Raw genomic sequence first — 24,064 nt, 5'->3', positions numbered from 1 at the left:
GCATACACCTGGTTTCCACATACCTGCCCAGATGCGTTGGGGTTTCAAACAATCCGGATCCAAATAGTACAAGATATGGATCTGGAACCAAATAAATGGGTTTCAAATAATCTGGTTTCAAATTGCAGGGGTTCAGGTACGTGGAAATGCAACTGGGACGATTCCAGACCCAAACTTTAAACAAGTTTGGGATTTTTTTTATTTAACTTTAATTGGCTTGTTAATAGTACTGTAGAGGGAAATCCAGGTTTGCTGAAGACTTAATTTAGAAAAGTGTAGTAGAGTAGTGTTACAGTCATGGCTGGCTAGCAGCAGGAATAGCAGACAGAAGACATTTAAGCAGTTTCATGCTCACTTATTTAAATAAAACAAAATAAACAAAAACAAAAAACGGCACCCAAGCTATGCTATCTCAGTACAGAGACCGGGAACACAACTTGCTGCCCCCAGTCCTTTCCCTAGACTAATATTTAAAAGTGCAGGGCCTTAGCCCTACCACAAGGAGATCTATAAAAGGTAGACTATTTATTCAACTGCAAAGAACCAGAATTGGTCTATATGTGCGGACATGCTGTCCAACTGGATTTCGCACCTAACTGAACCTTACTGTAGCATTTTACAGTAATTTCATACACAGATTAATTTTTAAAAAGTACATTTGAAAGTTTGACAATTGTAATGTCCAATGAGACCTCTGATGTACTTACTCAGCTATATCAAGATATCCACAGGAAGCAGCTGCATGCAGCGGAATCCAGCCTTCGTTATCGGGCTGGTTGATAATTGCCCCATTTTCGACCAGAAATGTCACCATTTCTATATTGTCATCTATGCAGGCCTGTACAAGAGAAATTGAATGAACAGTAGTACAGCGGTAGTCTTGGGCAATTTATGTATGCTTTCAAGGCAGTTAGGAGATGCTGTAAGTATTATACCAACATTTTTAAAACTGCATACAAAACAAGTTTTCTTCAAAACACCTATGGTTTATTGTATTGTGAAATGTTTAATTCTTAAACAACTATACTTTCTTCGTGGATAATGAAGCGTGAACATTTTTGCAAATCTATCAAGATTATTATTCTGTGCAATTTGTTCTTAACCTCATTAAAACAGCCCTTAAACCCAGGACAAACAAGACGACAAGTCCCCCGCCGCCCGACTTTAGCAGCTGTCCAAATGTATACTAGTAATTTGAACAACAAGCAGCTTTTGGCAGTTATAACTTCACATTCTTAATTGGTGTCATTTAGAGGTGTACTACAGTGTCAATGTGTAATGAAGGACTACAACATTGTATATGGAATTTATTATAAAACATAGGGGTCGGGCCTTTAAGAAATTGCACCAGGCAGGTTAAAGATGAAAGGCCTCATGACCCCCTTCCAGAAAAAGCTGCTCTATTGACACTGCTTTGAAGTTTGTTTGGCTATGTTGAAGAACATTTGGTAGAAATGTGCACTTAGTTTGGTCCATTAAAAAAAAATTACATTCCCAGCTAAAATAACTGTCAATATATTCAAGAATTGAAGCAGAATGCATGAATGTACAGATAAAAAAAGTTTTAAAATCTGTATTTAACATACAGAATGTTATTGGTTTAGAACTTTACAGTAGCTTGGATAGACTACTACATTTGAACTTAAAATGAGAGATATGTGGTTATTTCCTACCCCACAATCTCTTAAACATCTGCCAAGAGGGGGATTGCTTTGGCTGACATGAACAGATTATGATGTGTAGTTGTAAACTTGACTTGACCATTTATCTGGGTCACTAAAACAGAAACCTCTAGTTAAGTAGACTTCTGTGTTATCACACAACTAATAAAAAGGAATAGCTCATGAATAGTCATTGCTGTAGGGAAATGCCAGATGGAATTTATAATCAAGGTCACATTCCACTGCATAAATGACTGAACACACATGGAGTAAGAATTTCCACTTTACAGGAGAATTGCAATGAGTGAATTAAACAACAATACATTTCAGGAGTTGATCTATTTGTTGCAATTGGGTTTACAAAGTGGACAGTTAAAAACAATTATATTAAAAACAATGATTCAATAGTTAAAAAAAAAAAAAAAAAAAAACAACCCAACAGTTAAATGCCCAAGAGCATTATCCTTTCATTTTTTTTATTTTTTATGAAGATTTAGTCCTGTTCAGAACATCTGCTGCTACTGTACAGGTAATATCATGCAGTGCTGTTAATGTTTGAAGGAGAATGAAGAGCAAATGATAAAGTAAAAAACAAAATCATTAACATGGTGGAAAAAACCAACTAACCACCACCTTGAAGCTAAAATTGGGACACAGTCTTTTGGTGACATGCATTTTAAATATATATGCCCTTTTTTTTAAAACCTAGTCACAACCCATTGTTACTAAAACAGTGCAGTGTAGGAAGCTTCTACAGTACATGCCTCATGTTCAAGGCACAGGACTAGACTGTCAAAACACATAACCAACTTTGGGCAGTTTATTGTGCCATATATGGCATGAACCGAGAACTGAGTCTTCACGTGCTTCCACTGTTATCACAGCTCGTCTGTTCCTCTTGCCTGAGTAACTTTGCAGACTAGCTGTAATAAGATTGTGTAAAGATATAGCTTTGTCATAAGTACTACCAGGTGCAGCCGCACTTTTTTTGCTTGACATTGACTGACTGCAGTGCTCAGACTTGCCCACAGCACAGTACCTCACCCTACAGATATAGCACAGCTGCTTCCAAGAACAGAGCCCAAGAAAAGAGCATCCACATTTTCAATCCAGGTTTCTCCCCAGGTCTTTTGCCCGGCAAAGTGGCTGTCGCCGCCCTGCTAAAAAAATCCTGATGTGCCCGTCTTGCAGATGCTACTGTGCCTTTAACAGTAAGGATTGATTGCGCTTTTAACTGACCACTTGCGCGTTGCTGGGTGAAAAAAAAAATTCTTGGAACCACATGACAGCTGTGTTACGTCTTGACACAACATTTAACCAATCAATCAGAGAGTTGAAGGGGCGGGTTTTCTGTGTTTAGCACTTCGAGAGGCTAAAACATTATTTTCAAAGCAAAAGTAGCGACAATGAATGCAGGGTTTTCAAAATAAGCCGGCAGTCAGCGCAATCCACCGCCTAATACTATATTTGTGCTGCCTACTTCATTAAAAATATTAAGATTATTTTCAGGTATTATCATACAGTCCATTTGTCATATTATTGTAATGTGATAATAGCTATACATATGCACAAAAAAAGCATATTCCTTTTGTTGTGATATGGTAAAGATATGTACCCAGCTGCTTGTGAGAGATATTGGCGGTTCATGTATAGAAGCTGTATGCCTTTAGGAAGAAAGGCATGATGGGATATCAGTAGAACATTTGTCAGCTAACATACAAATGCTTAAGTGCAGAGGTGCTGGATTATTACACTGCGGTTTCATGCAAGTTCTGATGTTGACGAAACGTGCAAGTACTGTTGTGTAAAAAAAAAAAAAAAAATGGTTAAAATGAACAGTTGCATTAAAAAAATGTAGAACAGCAAAAAACAAATAGACATGCATAAACAAAATGCCCTGAAAACTTAACACAAAGAAAACTATTTAAATGAAGCAATAAGCTCAATAAATAAGCTAAAAAGGAAGTGAAAAGGTTACTTTTTTGTGAACTCTAAATAAGCACGGTAATTTACCATAATAAAAAACAGTCATGAAAAAGAAAATGTAGAACATAAAGAGCAACCAGATAGTTAACGAAAGACAACACATTATTCATATTTTGTCATATTATATATTTATGGTAAGGCAAGTTTATTTATCCATTAAGTGCTCCTGGCTAGAATGTCCTGCCGCCCAACTGTACAGAATTCCTGGGGAGAACCCTGCAATCCTCAACTTTTCAAAGCCAATTGTACTGAATATGGATTTAAACTTTAATTACCAAAAAACTTTAAATTACCAAGAGCTTATGCTTTACCCCAATAGTTCATTTTAAAATTTAACTGCATCTCCTTTTACTTTCAGATTCATACTCTGAATAGTCTAAAGAATGTGTTCAGCAAGTTTCAACACAAACTGTATAAGCAATGCTCTAGGCCTATGGCCTTTACTTTTAAAAATGCTTATAAAAGCCCCAACAAGGACACCTAGAATTCCATCCAACCAATTCTGCAACCACTACACACAACCATACTGTAAAGATTAAAATGCAACATGGACACCACTATGTTACAAATCAGCCACAATAAATCAATCAGAGACTGACCCTAAAAATGAAGTACTTCCAAATTTTGGTACAGCGTGTTCATACCGCTTGTACAGTACACCTGGATCCCTCCCATTGTGCAGGTCACAAGCTCTGAAACTCAATGTTCATCGTTGGTTCACTCATTCATTGCTGTGCAATCCTGCTTTAATGCACAAACAACCATGCTACACATTTTGTAAGAAACTTGCAATAAAAATTTAAAAAATCAATTGGCCAAAGTATATTAAAAAATGTTGTAATAGGTGAAAATGCTTCCAGATGATTTTAGAAAAGGAAGTACAAGAACCCATTTATCTTAAAATGCAACTGAAAACTGATTCTGGTGGTGTGCGTCTTGGGACTGAGGTGAGTGAAATCAAGGGTCATGAGGAAAAATGACCAGGGACCTTGGGTTACTGAAAACAGTGTAATTTATATAACTGTGTGACCACACAGTATACTGCCTCTATCAAGCTGCAACACAGACCAACAATTAGAGTGCATATCAATACGTTTTCGTTTAAGGAATCCTACATTAAAATTATTCTGTAGTGGATTGCTACACATTCCACTAGCAAAAACCAAATATATGGCTTACTTTAATTAGGGCTAAGAATAGTGCTGAAAAGTCTGGACCTTTTCCAAATGAAATGGGAAGGGTACAAGGATACACAGTATCTCAATACTCTACAGCAGCAGGTGCAAAGTAGTCTCTCTGAACTACCAGGATTGATCTTCCATGTTTACACTCTACTCAAACCTTCTGACATTGCTTTGGATTACAAGCCACAGAGGAACACCTATAACTGTCCTATGTAGATCAAGTGCTGCATTCAAAACTATTCCCATAAACTCGCACTGTACATCGTGCGAAAAACATAGGGGAAAAAAAGTCAGTGTCCAAGTTCAGTTTTACCTCTTTAAAAAGAGAATAAAAAAATGTATATTTAACAAGTATAACAGCAACATACATCCCCCATCATGGCTGCGATTCAAAATTAGTCACCAGTATGACAAAAAAAAGTTGATGACCGACACCAATGAAAATTGGATAACTTATATTTAACAGCTAGATGTCATCAGGTAACCAAATGAGGTCTTCGTATCATGAGAAAACTATTAAAAATGACAGATTTACAGTATGTAAAATAACTTTGTATTCAAGTAAAAACTTAAGCGTACAGACAGCCACCAGCATGGATTTACAATCTGATACTACCAATAACTTATGCTAAATAATGCTAATAAGAAGTTTCATCACAATACAATAAGGGGGGTTTTCAGATACATGCAAAAAAATGTTAAGTGACATGCAGATGAACACACACATGGAGACAGATGTCCCCAGAGTAAAAGTAACTTTAAATAATGTTAATACTATACCATGTTTCGTTACAATTGAAAAAGCAGACCGACGTGTATGTATGTACGTACACACGCCTGTCTCAACTATGTAGCCACAGTACAGTGGCTCGTGTGATTATTGTACTTCACTGAACACCTGGATAAGAGTTAGAGGTAAATAGGGCCTATTGTCACATGTCAAAAGGTACAATTACACAAACTCCTTTTCTGGTCTGTGAACATACAATCATTAACTGAAACAGAAACAGCTGTGAATGAGGAATAAAACTGGGTGAGGAACAGCCAAACTCAGCTAACAAGGTGAGGTTGCTGAAGACAGTTTACTGTCAAAAGTCATACACCATGGCAAGCCTGAGCACAGCAATAAGACACAAGGTAGTTATACTGCATCAGCAAGGTCTCTCCCAGGCAGAAATTTCAAGGCAGACAGGGGTTTCCAGATGTGCTGTCCAAGCTCTTTTGAAGAAGCACAAAGAAACGGGCAACGTTGAGGACCGTAGACGCAGTGGTCGGCCAAGGAAATTTACTGCAGCAGATGAAAGACACATCATGCTTACTTCCCTTCGCAATCGGAAGATGTCCAGCAGTGCCATCAGCTCAGAATTGGCAAAAAACAGTGGGACCCTGGTACACCCATCTACTGTCCGGAGAAGTCTGGTCAGAAGTGGCCTTCATGAAAGACTTGCGGACAAAAAGCCATACCTCCGACATGGAAACAAGGCCAAATGACTCAACTATGCACGAAAACACAGGAACTGGGGTGCAGAAAAATTGCAGCACGTGCTCTGGACTGATGAGTCAAAATGTGAAATATTTGGCTGTAGCAGAAGTCAGTTTGTTCGCCGAAGGGCTGGAAAGCGGTACACGAATGAGTGTCTGCAGGCAACAGTTTAGCATGGTGGAGGTTCCTTGTAAGTTTGGGGCTGCATTTCTGCAAATGGAGTTGGGGATTTGGTCAAATTAATGGTCTCCTCAATGCTGAGAAGTACAGGCAGATACTTATCCATCATGCAATACCATCAGGGAGGCATCTGATTGGCCCCAAATTTATTCTGCAGCATGACAACGACCCCAAACATACAGCGAAAGTCATTAAGAACTATCTTCAGCGTAAAGAAGAACAAGGGAGTCCTGGAAGTGATGGTATGGCCCCCACAGAGCCCTGATCTCAACATCATCGAGTCTGTCTGGGATTACATGAAGAGAGAGAAGCAACTGAGGCTGCCTAAATCCACAGAAGAACTGTGGTTAGTTCTCCAAGATGTTTGGGCCAACCTACCTGCCGAGTTCCTTCAAAAACTGTGTGCAAGTGTACCTAGAAGAATTGATGCTGTTTTGAAGGCAAAGGGTGGTCACACCAAATAATGATTTGATGTAGATTTTTCTTCTGTGCACTCACTTTGCATTTTGTTAATTGATAAATATAAACTATTAACATGTCTATTTTTGAAAGCATTCTTACTTTACAGCATTTTTTCACACCTGCCTAAAACTTATATATATAACCCACACAGATTTCAAGCAAAATTGGGATTGCAGCATTTTGTGTTTCATTTTATCTGCTCATCATTCCATGTTCACAGGCACCAATCCAATTAGCTTTTTCCCCCCAGTGCTGCAGAATACTTCCAGCACCTGCAGCATACACAACACACACAACCAAGGATATGACTACAGTACATACGATAAATATCCTCCTACGTATGATAAAGCAACATTATAACCTATATGCCAGCACATTTTATCATGTCACTTGAAAGCTCTAGGTGATTACTTTTGTCCTGTGCAGTCTAAACATAAATCATATTTTGTCTGCTGGGCTTTACTCAGCTGCCCGTCGGAGTCGCAGCACTCTTTACTTTCATAGGCTTCCAGTACCTTATTTTTTTAGTTCAGTTTATTTTGATAATTAAGTGCATGCAATCCAGTAACTTGCATATAAAAGCTACAGTACTTCATATGGAAGCCTACTCTAACAGTAAATAAATTACAAACTAGAAGATTCAGTATGCAATAGTAGATGTTTCCTGCCAGAGTAACAAGTATGTCAGTGCCAGCTGTACACAAAATAAGTATCATGAAGTAAATCAAGTGTACAGACAGACTCAACTTGATGACGATGACTTGCTAAAGAATGTTTGTCAGCATAAAGCACTTGAAGAGACTGTATACACAATGTAAACCTGTAACTGGCATTCTAAACTAACCAGTGGCTTTGTCATTAGCTTTGGCAAGAATTCATCAGATCCACCTTCGACCACAAAATCCAAATCATAAATGGATTGGACAATTCTCCAAAAGCAGCAAAATCTATCAGGAGATTGGCATAAGCATTTTGAAGAATCCTGAAATGGTGCCACACATCCTATATAGAGCTGGCTGTCTAGTCAAAGCTATTCCAGGATTGCACCACATTGTCACATGGGTTACAAGTAACCTGTTTAAATTGAAACATCCCTTAATGAGCTATACTTTAACTATTCCACTTGAGGTTTGGCAGGTTAAATATCACTTCCTTCAGACCTAACTCATTTTCAACTTACCCTCTTGTTGCTGCCTTGGAAGTCTGTCATTTTATGCTAACATACTAAAAGGTCAATTGTTTCTTACAGGATATTTGCATTTATGTTCCTTTTACAGCCTGCAAACACACCCAATTTTAAAAGAAAGGGTTGGTATTGTAGTTATTCAATAGAAGAAAAAACAAATGAAACAAAAACCTGATCTTTCAACAAGTACTACTGTTTTAATGGCATTAAAAAGACCAGTCGAGTAGAATACATCACAATCTCACTTAGTTTGTGAACCTAGTTAACTGGAAAGCAAACCTCTCTCAGCCCTGCTGCGTTCAAGTGACCTGCCGCTTGAAATAGAAAGAAGTTATCTGTCCCAAAGCATTCCACAAGCATGTTCCCAATGCTTCAATTCAACATCAACCAAAATCTGTCATCATAACATGACCCATTATATTAAGTAAATATAATTCTACTGGTTTAGTAGTTGCAAAATTTTGTTGCAGTAGATTTATTGAAGTCAAGTAGAGAAACTGGCTTATACAGTATTTTTCACAGCACCTATAGTCTTTAAACTTCTTTGGTGTAGATCTTCAGGATAATGTTGAAGATTCTTGGTGATCAAGATAGATAAGAGAAGGGCCCTGCACCACTCTGTACACATTTCCTGTGACTCCTCCCTGCTCTTGAGAATTATATCCCCAACACACAGCATTAGCCACCACAAGTTGAGTAAAAAGTAAACTAAATTATTTAAAATTAGGTATTTTATAGGGCTGCAACAAAGGGTACATTGACCTTCAAAGGTTGAGAACACATTACCGATGGAAAGTTTAAACCTTCGATGGTACCAACTTGCATAATTTACTGGTGCTACTTGTTTATATTGGATTGAAAATTCTATTTTACAGACAATCCATATAAAAATGAATAAAACACATTTATATGTAGTTTAAAAATATGTTATATTAGAACAGTAATCATGTTTTTATAATTTAAATAAAAATAAAAAAACACATTGTTTATTTGCACGTAATTGATGCTGCTCCGATTAAGCTTGCACTGCAGGAGCACTAACTGCAGCGGACTTGGGCAAAACAAAGCTTCATTTAAAAATTCCAAGCAGGTTATCAGTCACTCACATTTTACTACTACTAAAAATATTAAATATTAAATTATTATTTATTATTTTCATTATTATGTATTTAATAATATTATTAATAGTGTTATTAAACAATAATAATAATAATAATAATAATAATAATAATAATAATAATAATAATAATAATAATATGAACTTACGCTTGTCAAGTGACCCCGGAGCTTGGACGTGCCTCCATGATACATCAGACGCTTGCAATTTGTATTAAACTTTTTTTTTTTTTTTTTTCATTCTCACCACCATAAGGTGTAGAAACTTGGTTAATGAAGAATTAATTCTCAAAAGCTGTTCACTCTGAAAACATTTCACTTTCTCGGCAAGAACCTAAAACAAACACCAGTCAGATACCACTGTAGCGCAGGTGTCAATGTCAAGTGATTTTAGAAAATAAAACCTTTTCAAAAATTCTTTAGGTTTTTACTTCTACTTTCCCAACTATTTTCTAGTTACCAAGGAAACAGAGGGGAAAAAGAACATTTAAGGACAGGCAGCTAGCAGCTTTGTACAGTTCACTTGTTCAAAGCATTCCAAGGGCCAACATTAAGTGACAGGCAAAGTCCTGTACTTAACCTCAAACAGCATTCACTTGCCACAACAGGCAGTGCTACATTACAGTACCAGATAGCTTTCTAAAATGGTGGCCAGGCAACAGCTTTCAATTGAATCAGCACACATGAAGCGTTATTCCTTCATTACATGTTCAATATATTACTGGACGTGCTTACAGTAGATATTGCAAACTATATCCACCAGTACTGTACACATTCTTTAAAAGCCACTTGTAGCGGTCATGTCCAAGTTCAATTTATAATAAATATTGCATTTAAATAAAGCACACATTTTTCAGGAACACTGAACCATTCCGGCATATAAGATGCATCATGGTGTTAGAATAACATCAGCTGTATAAACATTATGTCCTACATTCCTGCTAGCCGCTTGCCACAAGCGAAATGTTTTCCCTTGTCGCTCAACTATTTTTCACCAAGTTCACCAATGTGGCGAAGGCTTTGAAAAATGTACTTGTGTAGACTGCCAGCACAATTACTTTCAATGTTTGCTGGTAGATGAATCAATTCAGACTGTTTAGTTTGACTTAATTTCGCCCAATGAAAGCCCTTTAGCTTGTTCACATAAAATGCAAGCCAAACATTGCGTTTGGCGGGAGGACAGAGGTTCTAATTGGAAACAGTCAGCGGATGGCGCTGCTTATAAAAAATATTTTTTTAAAAACATGTAATCCAAAACGGAAAAATTCTTGACTTTTTTTTTTTTTTTTTTTTTTTTTTTTAAACAAAGAATTGTACAGACAAATTATCAGAATCATGTTCTGAAAGATGTAACCCAAGGAATACCAACCATTTACACACAACTAAAATATGACAGTGATAGTCACAGGGAGGTGAAGCAGCCATGGTTTCAAATATACCCTCTGGTCCCGAAAGAACATTTTCACAGACGGCAAGTCAGAAACACGCAGCTTCAAAAGAGAACAGCTAAGTTTTTTTTTTGCTATCTTTAAAATGTATTGAAATATATTTTGGAAATAGTAACAGAGTGGATTCGAAAGAGGAACAATTTAATAAATAAAAAAAACACATTTATTTTAAAAAGAATGATTTGTCTCACTATGATATATTGAGTTTTAGTGTCAGAATCGGTGCAATATTACTGTCAGTAGTCCCAGGTGAAAGAAGAAAAAAAAAGGTTTTAAAACACAGTAGTGGCTGTACAATCCTACTAATGTAATTAATAATTAGTACAAGCTTGTGTAAATAGAGCTGCAGTTGGTCAGGTAGGCATTAACATTAAAATACACATCTTTTTGCCTTGTGAAACAGTATGTTTAACTTGTTCACAGTATTGTTAAGTGGCTTAAGTTTCTCCAGTGTGGTTAAAAAATGTAAAGTTGCTTTAGCCACAGTGGCTAACTAAATGAGTCTTAGAGGGAACGTAGATGTCCTTATTTATAGAGTAGTCTCTGCGTATAGGAATACCTCCCAAACGAACACTTCGCCTAAAAGAACACCCTTGTGGTGAAACTGATTTTTCCCCCCATTGTAAATGCTCTGGCTAAAGGAACAGGAACTTCACTTAAAAGAACACCTTCGCTTGGGGCTCCCGAGTGGCGCATCCAGTAAAGGCGCTCCTCGCAGGATGTGCCCTATAGCCTGGAGATCGCAGGTTCGAATCCAGGCTATGTCACAGCTGACCGTGACCGAGAGTTCCTAGGGGGCGGCGCACAATTGGCTGAGCGCTGCCCGGGTAGGGAGGGCTTAGGTCGGCAGGGGAATCCACGGCTCCCCGCGCATCAGCGACCCCTGTGGCCGATAGGGCGCCTGTGGCTCTGCAGCGGAGCCGCCAGATCTGTGTTGTCCTCTGGCACTATAGGTCTGGTGGCATTGCTGTGGATCTGCAGTGCGACAAATGACAGCTTGGAAGGAGCACGTTTCGGAGGAACGGTGCGAGCGGTGAGCCGGGGATACAGATAATAATTGGGCATGCTAAATTGGGGTGAAAACCGGGGTAAAAAATAATTGGCGACGACTAAATTAAAAAAAATAAATAAATAAAAATAAATAAATAAATAAATAAAAGAACACCTTCTTGGCACCAATAGCGATTCGTTCACAACCGATACAGTACTGTTTTGTAACCTGATAAACTTAAATTCAAATGGTTTATTCAGTCTTTTCAAAAGTGACTTGTCATCGCGAGAGAGTTTGAGGCACACAGATGGTTTAAATCTTTCCAGAACTGCCGTCATCATTGCCTTGTTTATTCCGAGTGCTCCTCATCGCTACAAAATGGCATGTAAACAAATGGCGAGTTTCTCTTGCTTCAGAAAGCTGGAATTTGTTCGAAGTCTTGGAAAAAAAAACCTGAATCAGACACAAGTCGCAAAGCAATTTGTGTTTCCCCTTTCTGGTGAGCTGCTGCACCATTCTGTTAAATAATGTTGTGCATGTCTTGAATATTGTTCCTGTACATGTATTCATAATTAACCTAGAGCTGCTACTGCATTTAACGTGTAGGGGTGCTGTGTTATCATACACTTTTTCTCTTATTTATTCAGTAAATTTCATATGGTGATGCACGTGCGTCATGACAAGTAGTACATATTTATATATTATTGGGTCTGGTGGTCAACTCCATCTTAGAGAACACTTCGCCTAAGAACAGTTTGCTTGCTTCCTGAGGGTAGTTCTCTTAGCCGGAGACTACTGTACTAAGAAGGGGAGGAGCTGTAGGACCGCAGAGGCCTAAATGTAGACTAGCTGCAGAATGGATTAACACATGTATATACAGTACACTGGCTAATCTGTCAAACTCAATACAGCATGTACAGTGACAAGCAGAAGGGGTCACAAACACATTCAACATGCACTCTGTATTCACATTAAAAATGACAGTACAGTAAAGTTCCAAGAATTTAGACTAAGCTCCATGAGTGTTACAGAAACCTTATTTGCAGAGTCATCTACGAAATTAGATTATTCTTTCACTAAATTATAACCTATTTTTACAGTGGCCTTTGTCAGACATTCTGTGATGCAATGCACAAAGCACACTGGTTTAAAGAATCTGTGAAATGCATGTCAATTCCTTGCTTTGAGTTTGTCTACCGTACGACAACACTCCCACTAAAGGAATTCCTTTTACTGTCTGTATAGGGCTGCGCAGCAAGCTGGCTTTACTAAAATGAGCTACTGTGCTTCTGCTGGAGGCCAGGAAAAGGGAATCACAACTCGGCCAGCTGGGTTTCTTTGCATGGCCAGCTTGGTTTCCTCGAAGCATCACAAATCAAATCACTGCTGACCATATATGGGACTGGGATTCCCATGGGAAAAAACAGGCCCAGATAAAAAAAAAAAAGAAATAATTTTTTTTTTTAAAAATCGGAAACCACACATTCCAGTGTTCGTTTACACTGCGCAGCCAAAATAGCTAGAAATGTAGGCTCTGCATTTATTTCCATGATCTGTAACTGTAAGCAACCCAGCATTAGACAGGACCATTAGTACTAAAGTGCCTTTAAAATTCAATAAGGGTTAAAATAATGAAATAAAGCCTCAAAGCAGATGGTAGATTTAAGTGGTACTGCTGCACTTGTGGGATGTACAGTAGGTGTGTTTTTAATTTCATAACCGTTCAGACTACTTTGAATATGAAATAGAACAAGCATATACTGTTCACTTAGGCTTACTACTTGCACTTAAGTGAACACATTTGGACTGTTTATTTGGCAACGGCTAAATATTAAAAACATTAAGTGAAACTTATTGACAGTACCTGGATGACAAGAACACATGAGCCTAAATCCTAGTTATGAACCTATAATTAGTTACAGTACATCTTTCCTGCCACAACCCAGGATACAAATGTGGATTTTACAGTCAAGGACAAATCCTTAACAAAAAATAAATAATCTTAATTGATAAATAGATTTTTAAAACCTGCTAAGGACATTCTTTAGCACAGGTACAGTAAATGAGGCATCAGAACACTGCGGTATACAGGCTGGCCACTATTAAAGCTGGGTTATACAGAGGCTCCCTCTGAATCTGGGAAATGGTAAATGAACTCAATCAACACAAATGACTTTGACTTCAACTCAATCCTAATGATTGAAAAATCAGTTTGTACAGCTCTACCGATTTTTTAATTATAGCCATTGAATGTCACAATCGTTTTAGGAATATTATCTTGATAGAAAATAGCAAGTATCAACAAAGCTCATCCAAGCAACTTAAATTAGATTACAGCGTGTTCTAAAAGTGGCAGGACAGTTAACATTCATTTAATAAAATTTGAAGCGTTACAACTGGACTACTGTTTCGTTTATAAAATAAAGTTACCAGCAGATGTACAATATTTCTGGTTCAACTATTCCTGTCAGCTTAAAGCAAGGGTCCACGCAAAAGAATCATCAAATCACCCACCATTTCTTTGTCTATTCTATATTTCTATGTTGTATCCCCTAGGGATGCAACTGTTTAATAAAAAATCTGTTTAAACTATTTGATTTCTATCGGTTAACCATAGTTACACCGTCACACTAAATACCCTTTAAATAAATACCCTTTCCACACATATTTAGTCTGTCATACACTGACATTTGTTTAGCAAACATAAGAGGCAGCTTAAGAGCACAAATCCTCTTTAATTGCATCACGATTTTTTTTACACTGCTGATCGGGTCATTGTTGTCGGCACTTTTGCTGCAGTGCCACTCGATTCCCCTTCATTACTCCCGTTTCCAACACTTTCCATCAGAAAACTGTCAATTGTTTGATATTTATAAAGCAACTTTTTGAACTCCCTTCACAACAAAAATATCACAGAGACTACAGAAGTGCATCCCGCTGACATGGCAATTTGGTTGCTAGGTAACCAGTTTAGAACTTTTAGACAAAGGCAGGTAGGGCGAGGGATTCATTGGGAGTACAATTGAGTAAAAAGTGACAATAATAATACATTAACATACCTGCTTCTTAAACTAAAATGCTTTTATTTCGCAGGTATTCGACACATAACTTTGTTTTGACTGCTCCATCTTTACATTCCAACCTTTTCTATTTTGACACCATCTGCTGTACTCCACGTACGAACACTGGAAATCGACAGCTTGAGACTAGTTTGATAGGAGTTGAGTTTTCAGTCGACTAATCATGCCTAACCCATGTGTCATGTGTTTCCAAATAAAAAGTTACAGGCAGAGGAGTTGCAGAGCGTAAAGAGCACATGTTTTGTTGGATATTTACTTTTAAAACACAAAATGCCGGACACATTTTATCAATTTCTATTATACGTTAACTTATGTAAAAACGGTATGCATTTATTAATCAGTTAACCATTTAACCTATTACCTCTCATTCCCATACTACTTGACTGAACAATCTGACGTAATTTGAAACAGTAATTTTCCAGAAAAATTAACAATGATCAGATTCTATGTGTACAGTTCATGATTAGGCAGCATGAACACAGTCTTTGTTAGTCTTCAATGTCAGATTCAATTTCAAGGCAAACCATTTGACTTTTAAATGCATGGTAAAATTTGGTCTAGCTGTAAGATTTCTCTGGAATTCCACCGACAAAGCAAGATACAAATTAACCAATTACAACCTGTAAAATAGGATAATACGACCACGCTTCCAGGATTTTTCGATCACACATGATCACTGGCAGTGTCACGGTGTGATCTGTGTCTAAGCCCCGTGCCAACTCAAAAATGTTTAAAAAGAAAGAAGGAAGAACTGTCTAAAGCTGCAGTGAAGTGTTTTAGGATTGACTTGATGTTCAGGTACAATGGGCATACAACAACTCGTCCTTAATAATAATAATGTGAACGTACAGTTGTCAAGTACAGTACTGCAGAAAAAAACGAGATTAGGCAGAATGAAATTGAATTGTGACAGAACGGGCTTAAAATTGCACACTCTTACTCCTTTCATGTCTTCAGTGTATATGAATTGCCAATTAATAGTTAGGCTTCTGTTTTTTGGGTTTTATTAATTGTATTTTTCAGTGCTTATTTGTAGCTATTTTCGAATTTTATGCAAATCGTTTTTTTTCGGGGCTTTCGTTTTTGATATACTGTATACTGAATATACTGAAATTAGTGTTTTTGGTTACTTTCCAAAATGCTTGAGCATTTTTTTTCTGTCAAAATATGTGTAGTAGTAACCCGACAGTACTTGCACACTTAAGTTGTACCGTCTTTCCATTGCTGTCTTCCACAATGAAATCCCCATGGTCATGGGCACATTCTTCTGGGGTTTTTGTGTGTAAGCATTTTTGTACATTTCGCCACAATTCTTTAAATCCTCTGTATCTTAATTGTAATACAGCTTGAAATCCTGCTAACAAGCCTCCATCCTGATTGTAATCTCGTTTTAAATCTTGCGAGCAGTCTCTCCAATAGAAAAGTAGGAATGTGCTGTCATTCAGTATTTGGGGCGGGTTTAAAGTATTGAGAACGAATCTATGATAGATGCAAGTCAGGAAGGCGGGACATTGCCCAGCAGCACTGGGAAATGTATTTATTAATATTTTTGTAGTAGGTTTTATTTTAAGGGAAAAGGGTAAAGTCAAAGTGTATTAACTATTTCCACAGTTTTTCCTGTGTTTTCTGGTGTTTACTGGCTATCCACCAATTTCATCATTTATTTATTTTTTGTATCGGGTGGTGTTTTATCGGTTAAAACCAAAAATCAGAAGCCTTATTATTATTATTATTATTATTATTATTATTAATAATAATAATACCTTTCATAGTTGACCACCATCACAAAGCGCTTTACAGAAGTAGGCTGAGAACTGTGCATTATATGCAGAGTCACTTACAATACGAAATTGATTTAACATCTCATCCGCAGGATGGAGCACAAGGAGGTTAAGTGACTTGCTCTGGGTCACACAGTGACTCAATCAGTGGCAGAGGTGGGATTTGAACCTGTGACCTTCTGGTTACAAGCCCTGGACCACACTGCCTAGCTCGGGCTGAGCGAGACAAAATGCATGATTGGCAGAGGAAGTAACAAACAGTCATGGGTAGAGCATGCCAGCATGAACAGGGTGTTTGTTTAATTTCCTTAATGCAGTTAAACTATCTAACACCCCAATTTAAGGCAGTGACAAAGTTCTTGTCAAACATTTTCTAATAAAACACACCCAGTATTCCAAGAAAACGGACAGTCACAAATCTTTTCAAAAAGTATAGGTTATTTAGTATCTAAAACTGGTAAGTTAATTAGAAATTACAACTCAAAAAACAAAAATAAAATGGCAATTGGTCAACAAGAGGTTGTGAAAGCCTAGTGTATATATAAAGTAACAGGGCAGGCTTCTTGTGCCATACACTCAAAAGGGATATTTGCTTCAGTAAGGCAGTATAGGTTAGCTTATCGAGCTTTTGAAAACTGTTAGACTAGCTTACATGCTTAAAAGGCGGCCATAGGCAATGAAATGCCCCCAAAACAAATAGATTACAGTAAGTGAAACTTGACATTTAAAAAAAAAAAGCAATAATCAAACTTGTATTACATACACTAGTAAAAAGTATAAAGACAGGAAAGCAGCATAATCGGATCAAATGCACTTAGAAGTTAATTGCTGTTAAAAGCAATTGTCAGTTAAATGGGAGGAGACCAACCAATAGAAAAAAAAAGGTCATAGCTTTTACGCTGTTCTGTAAACTCTGCCATCAAATGAAAAGGTGATCTATGAGGGTATTGGCTTGTGTGTACCTGACAAATACTGAACAGTACCAACAGGATATAGATAACCGAGATCAGTCACTTCCCTAAAACTTGACAGTTTTGAAACGAGGTTTGCTTCATAAAATGCAGCACTTTAAATATAAAACATTAACATGTGTTGTATTACAGTAGACAGTACAGTAGTAATGCAAGGTATGGTTATATTCAGGGCTTTTTCCGATTAGTCTGCAGACAGTTGTATTTTACAATGTATTCATTTCTTAAAAAAAAAAAAAAAAAAAAAAAAAACACACACATTCCATTCATTCCTATTGTACTACACTTTGCTCAATTGTGTAACATAGAAAGCACTTCTAAAAGTTATTATTAATGAGTCATTTAGCAGATGTTTTTATCCAAAAAGACTTGAGACTAGGGGTGAACTATGCATTATCAGCAACTGCTGCTGCAGAGTCACTTACAATAGGACCTTGTTTGTTTTACGTCTCATTCAAAGGACGGAGCACAAGGAGGTTAAATAATTTGCTAAGGTTCACACACAGTCAGTGGCTGAGCCGGGACTGAACCCGGGAACCTCCTGGTAACAAGCCCCTTTCTTTAACCACTGGGCCACCAAGCCTCCTCCTGATGTGATAATCCAATTGCAGTAGTGCACTCATTTCCTTTGTACTATACATTAATGGGTTGGAAATCACAGGCCAGTGTAAAAAGGTGACAGCAGAGGAATGCCTCCACTCCTATTCCATGGTTTCGACCGATTGTCACTTCAGGAATGTATACTGTAGACTATGACAGCCTGGAATGTATCCACCCATCAGGTAACTGCACACACAGAGCACATTAATGCTCACTGCAAATGCAGAGGTCCAGTGATTCACGCTCCTCCACCTTTTCCTTTTTAAGCCCTGTGTCATATCAATGCAGATTCCACATGTAAACATTCCTCCTGGCTTGTCAACAGCCTGTTTACAGTTTCCAAAAAGCATCTTCCATAATTTGCTTCTGTGTGTCCTGGATCAAGTAGCATCTCATTTTTTTCTTTTTTTTTTTTTTATTATATTCCAAAGGGATTGTAAAACATATTTTTATCTGGATTTAAGACTAGCTTGCATAGAAGCCTTTTTGTATCTGACATGCTGCAGAGATACGATTCAACAAAACAATTTTAATTCGGGTGCAGTTGAGTAAATTAATGTTGTTGCACTGGATTAAGAATCAAACCCTGGTGACATAGCAGCACTTGGGGAAATTAAAACTCTACATACCAAATTCTATTTAAAGTTTCAACTACCAACTCCAAAACATTTGGTATCTCATTCCAGTCATCCAATCCCCTCCCCACCTCAAATAGATAAAGTAGCTAATGCAAAAATAGGAAGTGTTTCATTTTTGCATTTACCAAATTGACAGTGCACCATTTCAAACAGATCTGTTCCAGACATGGTAGTGCCCATTTGGTTCCCAAAGTTTGAGATGGAAATAATGCACTAATAGCCATGATACTTCAGTGAAAGCTGGAGAGCAGAATCTCTATAGTGACCAAATTTTGAATGATCTGATGAAATCACAGTTTAAACAGGACCTGGTGCCTGTTAATAAACCAGACAAAAGTAACAAATTTCCAGTATACCTAATAAATATAAATGTAGGTTTTGGTCTACTGAAGTTAGCAGCCATGTCTTCCAGCCCTTATTTTTATCTTATACATAACTGAGGGCCAAAATGCCAATTCAGATCTACTTCCCTTAAATATGTTTTGTATATTCTTAATTATAAAACAAAAAGAAACTTCAAACGTTATACTTTCATTCAATAAGTGGCAGACAATGAAACCAATAAGAACTGCTAGCCTCTACCATCACTGCAGTTTGTGTAGCTATTAAAATATGGAATAGGCCTAGAGATTTTCTAAAAATATCCATATATTTTCTCCTGTTCCTGGCTTTTATCTAGCCTGCATACCAGATTACTCAAAATGTTTTCAGTAGTTGCCATACTAATCCTACCGATAGTCATTTTTATCTCACTCATTCTCAGTCTAAAAATCCACCCACAATCCAAGTGACACAGGCACAATGAGATAGGACACTGCTTTGTTTGTTAATTGACCACCTTAAAGTATCACATATTGGTGGACATGCAATTAACTTTTTGCATTAAAATATATTTTATATATATATATATATATATATATATATATATTATATATCTCTATCTCACACACACAGTGTCGGGGTCCAATATAAATCAACTATATAGAGGGCTGCGATATAGTGAGACCCACTGAAAAACAAATAGGCTAACAAATACTGTACAACCACTGCCTCGTTTTATCGGGGCGTCAGGGTCCAATATATACATCCTCTATGCAACCCGCTTTCTCTCATTTCTTATAAAAAGCAGCACACTATTTTAATTCGTACTGCAGAGGGTAATTGCTTCTCATCAACTGAAGTCTCCAATTAATTTAATGCGTCTTCCTCTCCTTTTTCAAACGCACAAACCCACTGCATTATTATTATTATTATTATTTATTTCTTAGCAGACGCCCTTATCCAGGGCGACTTACAATTGTTACAAGATATCACATTTTTACATACAACTACATTATTTTTTATACATTATTTTTACATACAATTACACTAATTTTTTTCATACAATTACCCATTTATACAGTTGGGTTTTTACTGAAACAATCTAGGTAAAGTGCCTTGCTCAAGGGTACAGCAGCAGTGTCCCCACTTGGTATTGAACCCACGACCCTCCGGTCCAGAGTCGAGAGCCCTAACCACTACGCCACACTGCTGCTCCTTGAAAGAATCCCATTCCCAACATGGGAGACTTGTTGTTGGGAGCTGACGTCACTGCCCGTGACTTTTGCTAGTACATTTTCTGCCACATATGAACACCTTGTTGGCTAAAATAAAAACTGCTTCAGCACATAGATATTTAATTTGCTTTGTGTTATCGTGCAATGCATGTGTATATGAGAACAGTACGATACTAATGCTTTGTTTTTAATTGTTTTGTATATTTGTTTGTGGCGTGCAGTACATAATAAAACAAACAGTAATTCTAAGTGAAATTGCCTATGTATATTGCAGCTACGGCATGTGCAGTTAGACTAAAAATGGGGAGCCAACTCCAGGACCGCGAAATATCCGAATCCGCAGTACTATATATATTAAAAAAAAAAAAAAGAGAGCGAGAAGTAGCTTATCAGAAGTCTTAATTTCCAACGTGGACTTGAAAAATCAAAATGTACTCATCAGTTTCAAAGTTTACAGAAGTTCAGTTTTCTTTAACCAAAATTCCTAAGTTAGCAAACCAAAAAAGGATAGAAACCAGGATTTACAAAACATGCACTGATAACACATGTCCTCATGCAACTGGTGCTTTAACTTTCAGTTCATTAGTATAATATTAGTGTGTACTATTATTATTTTTCCCCTGATTTTCTCCCAATTTGGAGTGCCCCATCGCTTTTCCACTCCCCACAACAATTACCCATATGGCTCAGGTGACCCGAAGGTTCAGTGGGCGTCCCACTACCAAGCCAGCTTCCTTTTTCACCCAGGAACCTGAGAACAGAGGTCAGCGAGCTACCGACCTCTGGAGGACAAAGACCAGCCCTACAGGTGTCCGTCTTGGAGCTCACTGGGTGCTTGGCCAGAGCCAATGCGACGCTCCCTTTTGGAGTCTCCAGCGAAGACCGACCTACTCACACAGCCAGGCCCCAAACCTGCGCTGTATGTCTCACCCTGTGCACCATGCAGCTGCACTTCTACTAGGTGAGACACTCTGGGAACCCATTGACACAATACACTACTTTTTTTCACACTACAAGACAGCATGACTTAATTATCCAAGAAACGTAAATAATGTGGAATGCGCTGATCCACTTAACAGTGTGCAGTTTTCAATTATACCCTAACACTGAGTATGTATACAATGCTACCTTGTTTACAAGGCAGTATGGTCATGGCTCCATTTACACAATGACTTTTCACTAGCAATTGCTTGTTCATTGAATAACACAAAACCGCAAAGGCTCTTAAACTTTGGATCCTGACTATAGTGCAATGCATTTATAAAATTCAAGTTTACTTATCGACTTCAAAGATTTGTATTAAAATGTCTTGTTTAAATTGACTAAAAACGTGCACGTGCCAAAATAAGGCATTTTTGTAAACGCTTATTGAAGAGTACCTGTGACAGCCTGAGCCAACTCCAAGAACTTGGTTGCCAGCAAACAGTAAAATAATTTGATGGCCACCAATTCAAAAAGTGGTTAACACTAGAGACTGATACAAAATTCAACTCAACTTTTAACTTAACCATGACTCGTCTCGCTGCTCATTGAGGCAATGCATAGCAACCACATTAGCTTTCTTGTCATTAATATGCAAACACTGCACTTTAAGCCAGCATTTTTTTAAATTAAGATCAGACAATGTTAATCTTTGCCACAACACATTGTAAACTACTGCATCAGTGACTGTTCTTAATTCCTAAACGACATATCACAACTGTGTTTCTTTACATTCTTCCAAATGCTTGTGTAAACATTTTACAATACACAAAACTGTACATATTGATTTGTATAAACTCCACCTTTGTGATGTATTCTCATTTCTCAGTGTAAATGCGGGGCTACTTTCCTTATACTAAAGGGTTTTCTTAAATGTAATTGACATTTTGGTTAAACCATAAGTATAATAATATGGGGAATAATTGAGAAATACAATAAACTGAATAGAGACAATTATGTGAGATACTACAACTCACATGTAATGCATCAATACTGTTTGCATGCATGGCTCGATATTTTTTAAACGTAAATGACAAGTTAGGTCACCATTTTTTACCGTAAACGATTACTGTAAGTCGTTTTATACGGTAATGTCAGCTGTGCATCACTAGTCAATTCTCCCCTTGACCTTGCTGGCATTCAAATTGGCCCAGACACTGTCAAAGCAATACACAACTGCTTTTAAAATGTCCACACCTTCCGCTTTGGTGTTTTAAGATTTGCAGTAGCCTAGATAGAAATCAACATATAAATATAATTTTAGCTAGCAGACATTTTAAAAACCAAAACAGGATCTAAACAGTGTCACTAAAGATCCTGGGCTTGTACTACCCACCAATCGCCCTGAATTGTGCCTGTTTTGCAGGGAGTTAGGCCCGAGGGTCGGTTCTGCCTTTTTTTATTTTATTTTTTTACTGGACTGCGGCATTGCTGTAAAACTAAAAATATTCCTACTACTGCATCCCCTCCTCAAGAAGATTACACAGACCAAGAAAACTAATTAGTGCACTTCAGGTCTATTAACAAAGCGATGGTAAATTAAAAATGTAATGTTTGCGATTATATATTAGAATTCTCTAATCATAATCATAATTATGTAATGAACAAAAACAAACACACAATACTCGAGCTCAACCAATCGCAAAATCAGGATATTGCACCTCCATTACATCGACCTGCCGGTATAAGTCTGTCTGCTACTTTACACTGAGATAAACAACAACAAAAAATAACTGCAGGAGCAGCAACAACGAAACAGTCTCATCTTAGCCAGTGAGACGAGTAACACCACCCATGTCTCTCAACAGAGCTTATGTTTTTTAACAATACCTGGATAAGGGCGTCTGCTAAGAAATAAACAATAATACTGCTGCGGACTACAACAATCAGACTTTACGTTACAGCTTTGTAATCGTTTACTTCCTCCAGCGTCTCCACCAAAAAAATAAACACACTCGGGGTTTTAGTGCCCGCAAAAACAGTTAAAGTCTTTTTTTCTATGCCGTGTCGATCCAAACACAGTTAGCTTTTTGTTGTTGTGTTATTTACAAACCCAAGGCCCCTGTTAGATATAGCCTTTGGTTAGAAGACTAGGGAAAAGCCACAAACCTGATGGAGGGCGGTGAGTCCGTCCACATTCGCGTAGTTGATGTCAGCGCCCCGGTCCAGCAGTTTGAGAACCTCATCGCTGTCGCCGCTTGAACAAGCAGCCAAGAAAACGGCGCCATCGTCGAACTTCACTTTGCTCTTCTTTTTCTTGAGGACGGGCGGCTCGAGGTCAGTGTCCGAGCCCAGCCACCGTTTTAGCTGCTCGTTCCGCTTCTGCTTGGCGTCCGCCATCTTCATCTCCCTCCTGCCTTGGCGTCTTATCTCTTTCCGAGGGAGGATATACTTTATACTGCCACTATCCCGCAGCTCACTGGGGCGTCGGGTGGTGAAGAATATATTTACATAAACTCGCGAGACAAAGAACAGGAGAAGGAGGTTGAGGATGATGATGACGGCGGGGCGGTACCGTCTTCAGTCTCCCCACAGCACAAGAAGTGTCATCAGGTTATAGTTCAAACACACAAAAAAGGAGATTTTGCAATTGAATGGTGCTGGTGAAAATAGAAACAGTGACATTTGCTTGATTCCTAGTAAATAATTGAAGTGTGGCTTGAAGCCTCTAGCAACGTTTAGAGTGTTTAATTAAACACAACGATGTGAATATCTTTGCAATAAAAAAAAACGACAGTGAGCCATAAAGCTACCCCATAA

General features: G+C 37.8%; 1 protein-coding gene across 5 annotated transcripts in view; it reads right to left on the bottom strand.

Annotated features, from left to right (window-relative positions):
* The window catches only part of LOC117415287 (protein phosphatase 1 regulatory subunit 12A-like), a 65,049-nt gene extending 41,258 nt beyond the window's left edge, over positions 1 to 23,791 (bottom strand). For 3 of the 5 annotated variants that reach the window (XM_034025421.3, XM_034025424.3, XM_034025426.3), the window contains exons 1-2: positions 23,414 to 23,791; positions 708 to 838 (exon numbers count right to left, since the gene is read on the bottom strand). In XM_034025421.3, coding sequence (XP_033881312.1) covers positions 708 to 838; positions 23,414 to 23,650 — 368 coding nt within the window. In that variant the 5' untranslated portion in view covers positions 23,651 to 23,791. The remainder of the gene's footprint in view (positions 1 to 707; positions 839 to 23,413) is intronic. The other 2 variants (XM_034025423.3, XM_034025425.3) reach the window with 1 other exon arrangement.
* Between the last annotated feature and the right edge of the window lie 273 nt (positions 23,792 to 24,064).

The sequence above is a fragment of the Acipenser ruthenus genome, chromosome 7 (genome assembly GCF_902713425.1).
Source record: "Acipenser ruthenus chromosome 7, fAciRut3.2 maternal haplotype, whole genome shotgun sequence".
NCBI classification, from domain to species: Eukaryota; Metazoa; Chordata; class Actinopteri; order Acipenseriformes; family Acipenseridae; genus Acipenser; species Acipenser ruthenus.
This window is presented reverse-complemented; position numbering and strand designations above follow the sequence as displayed.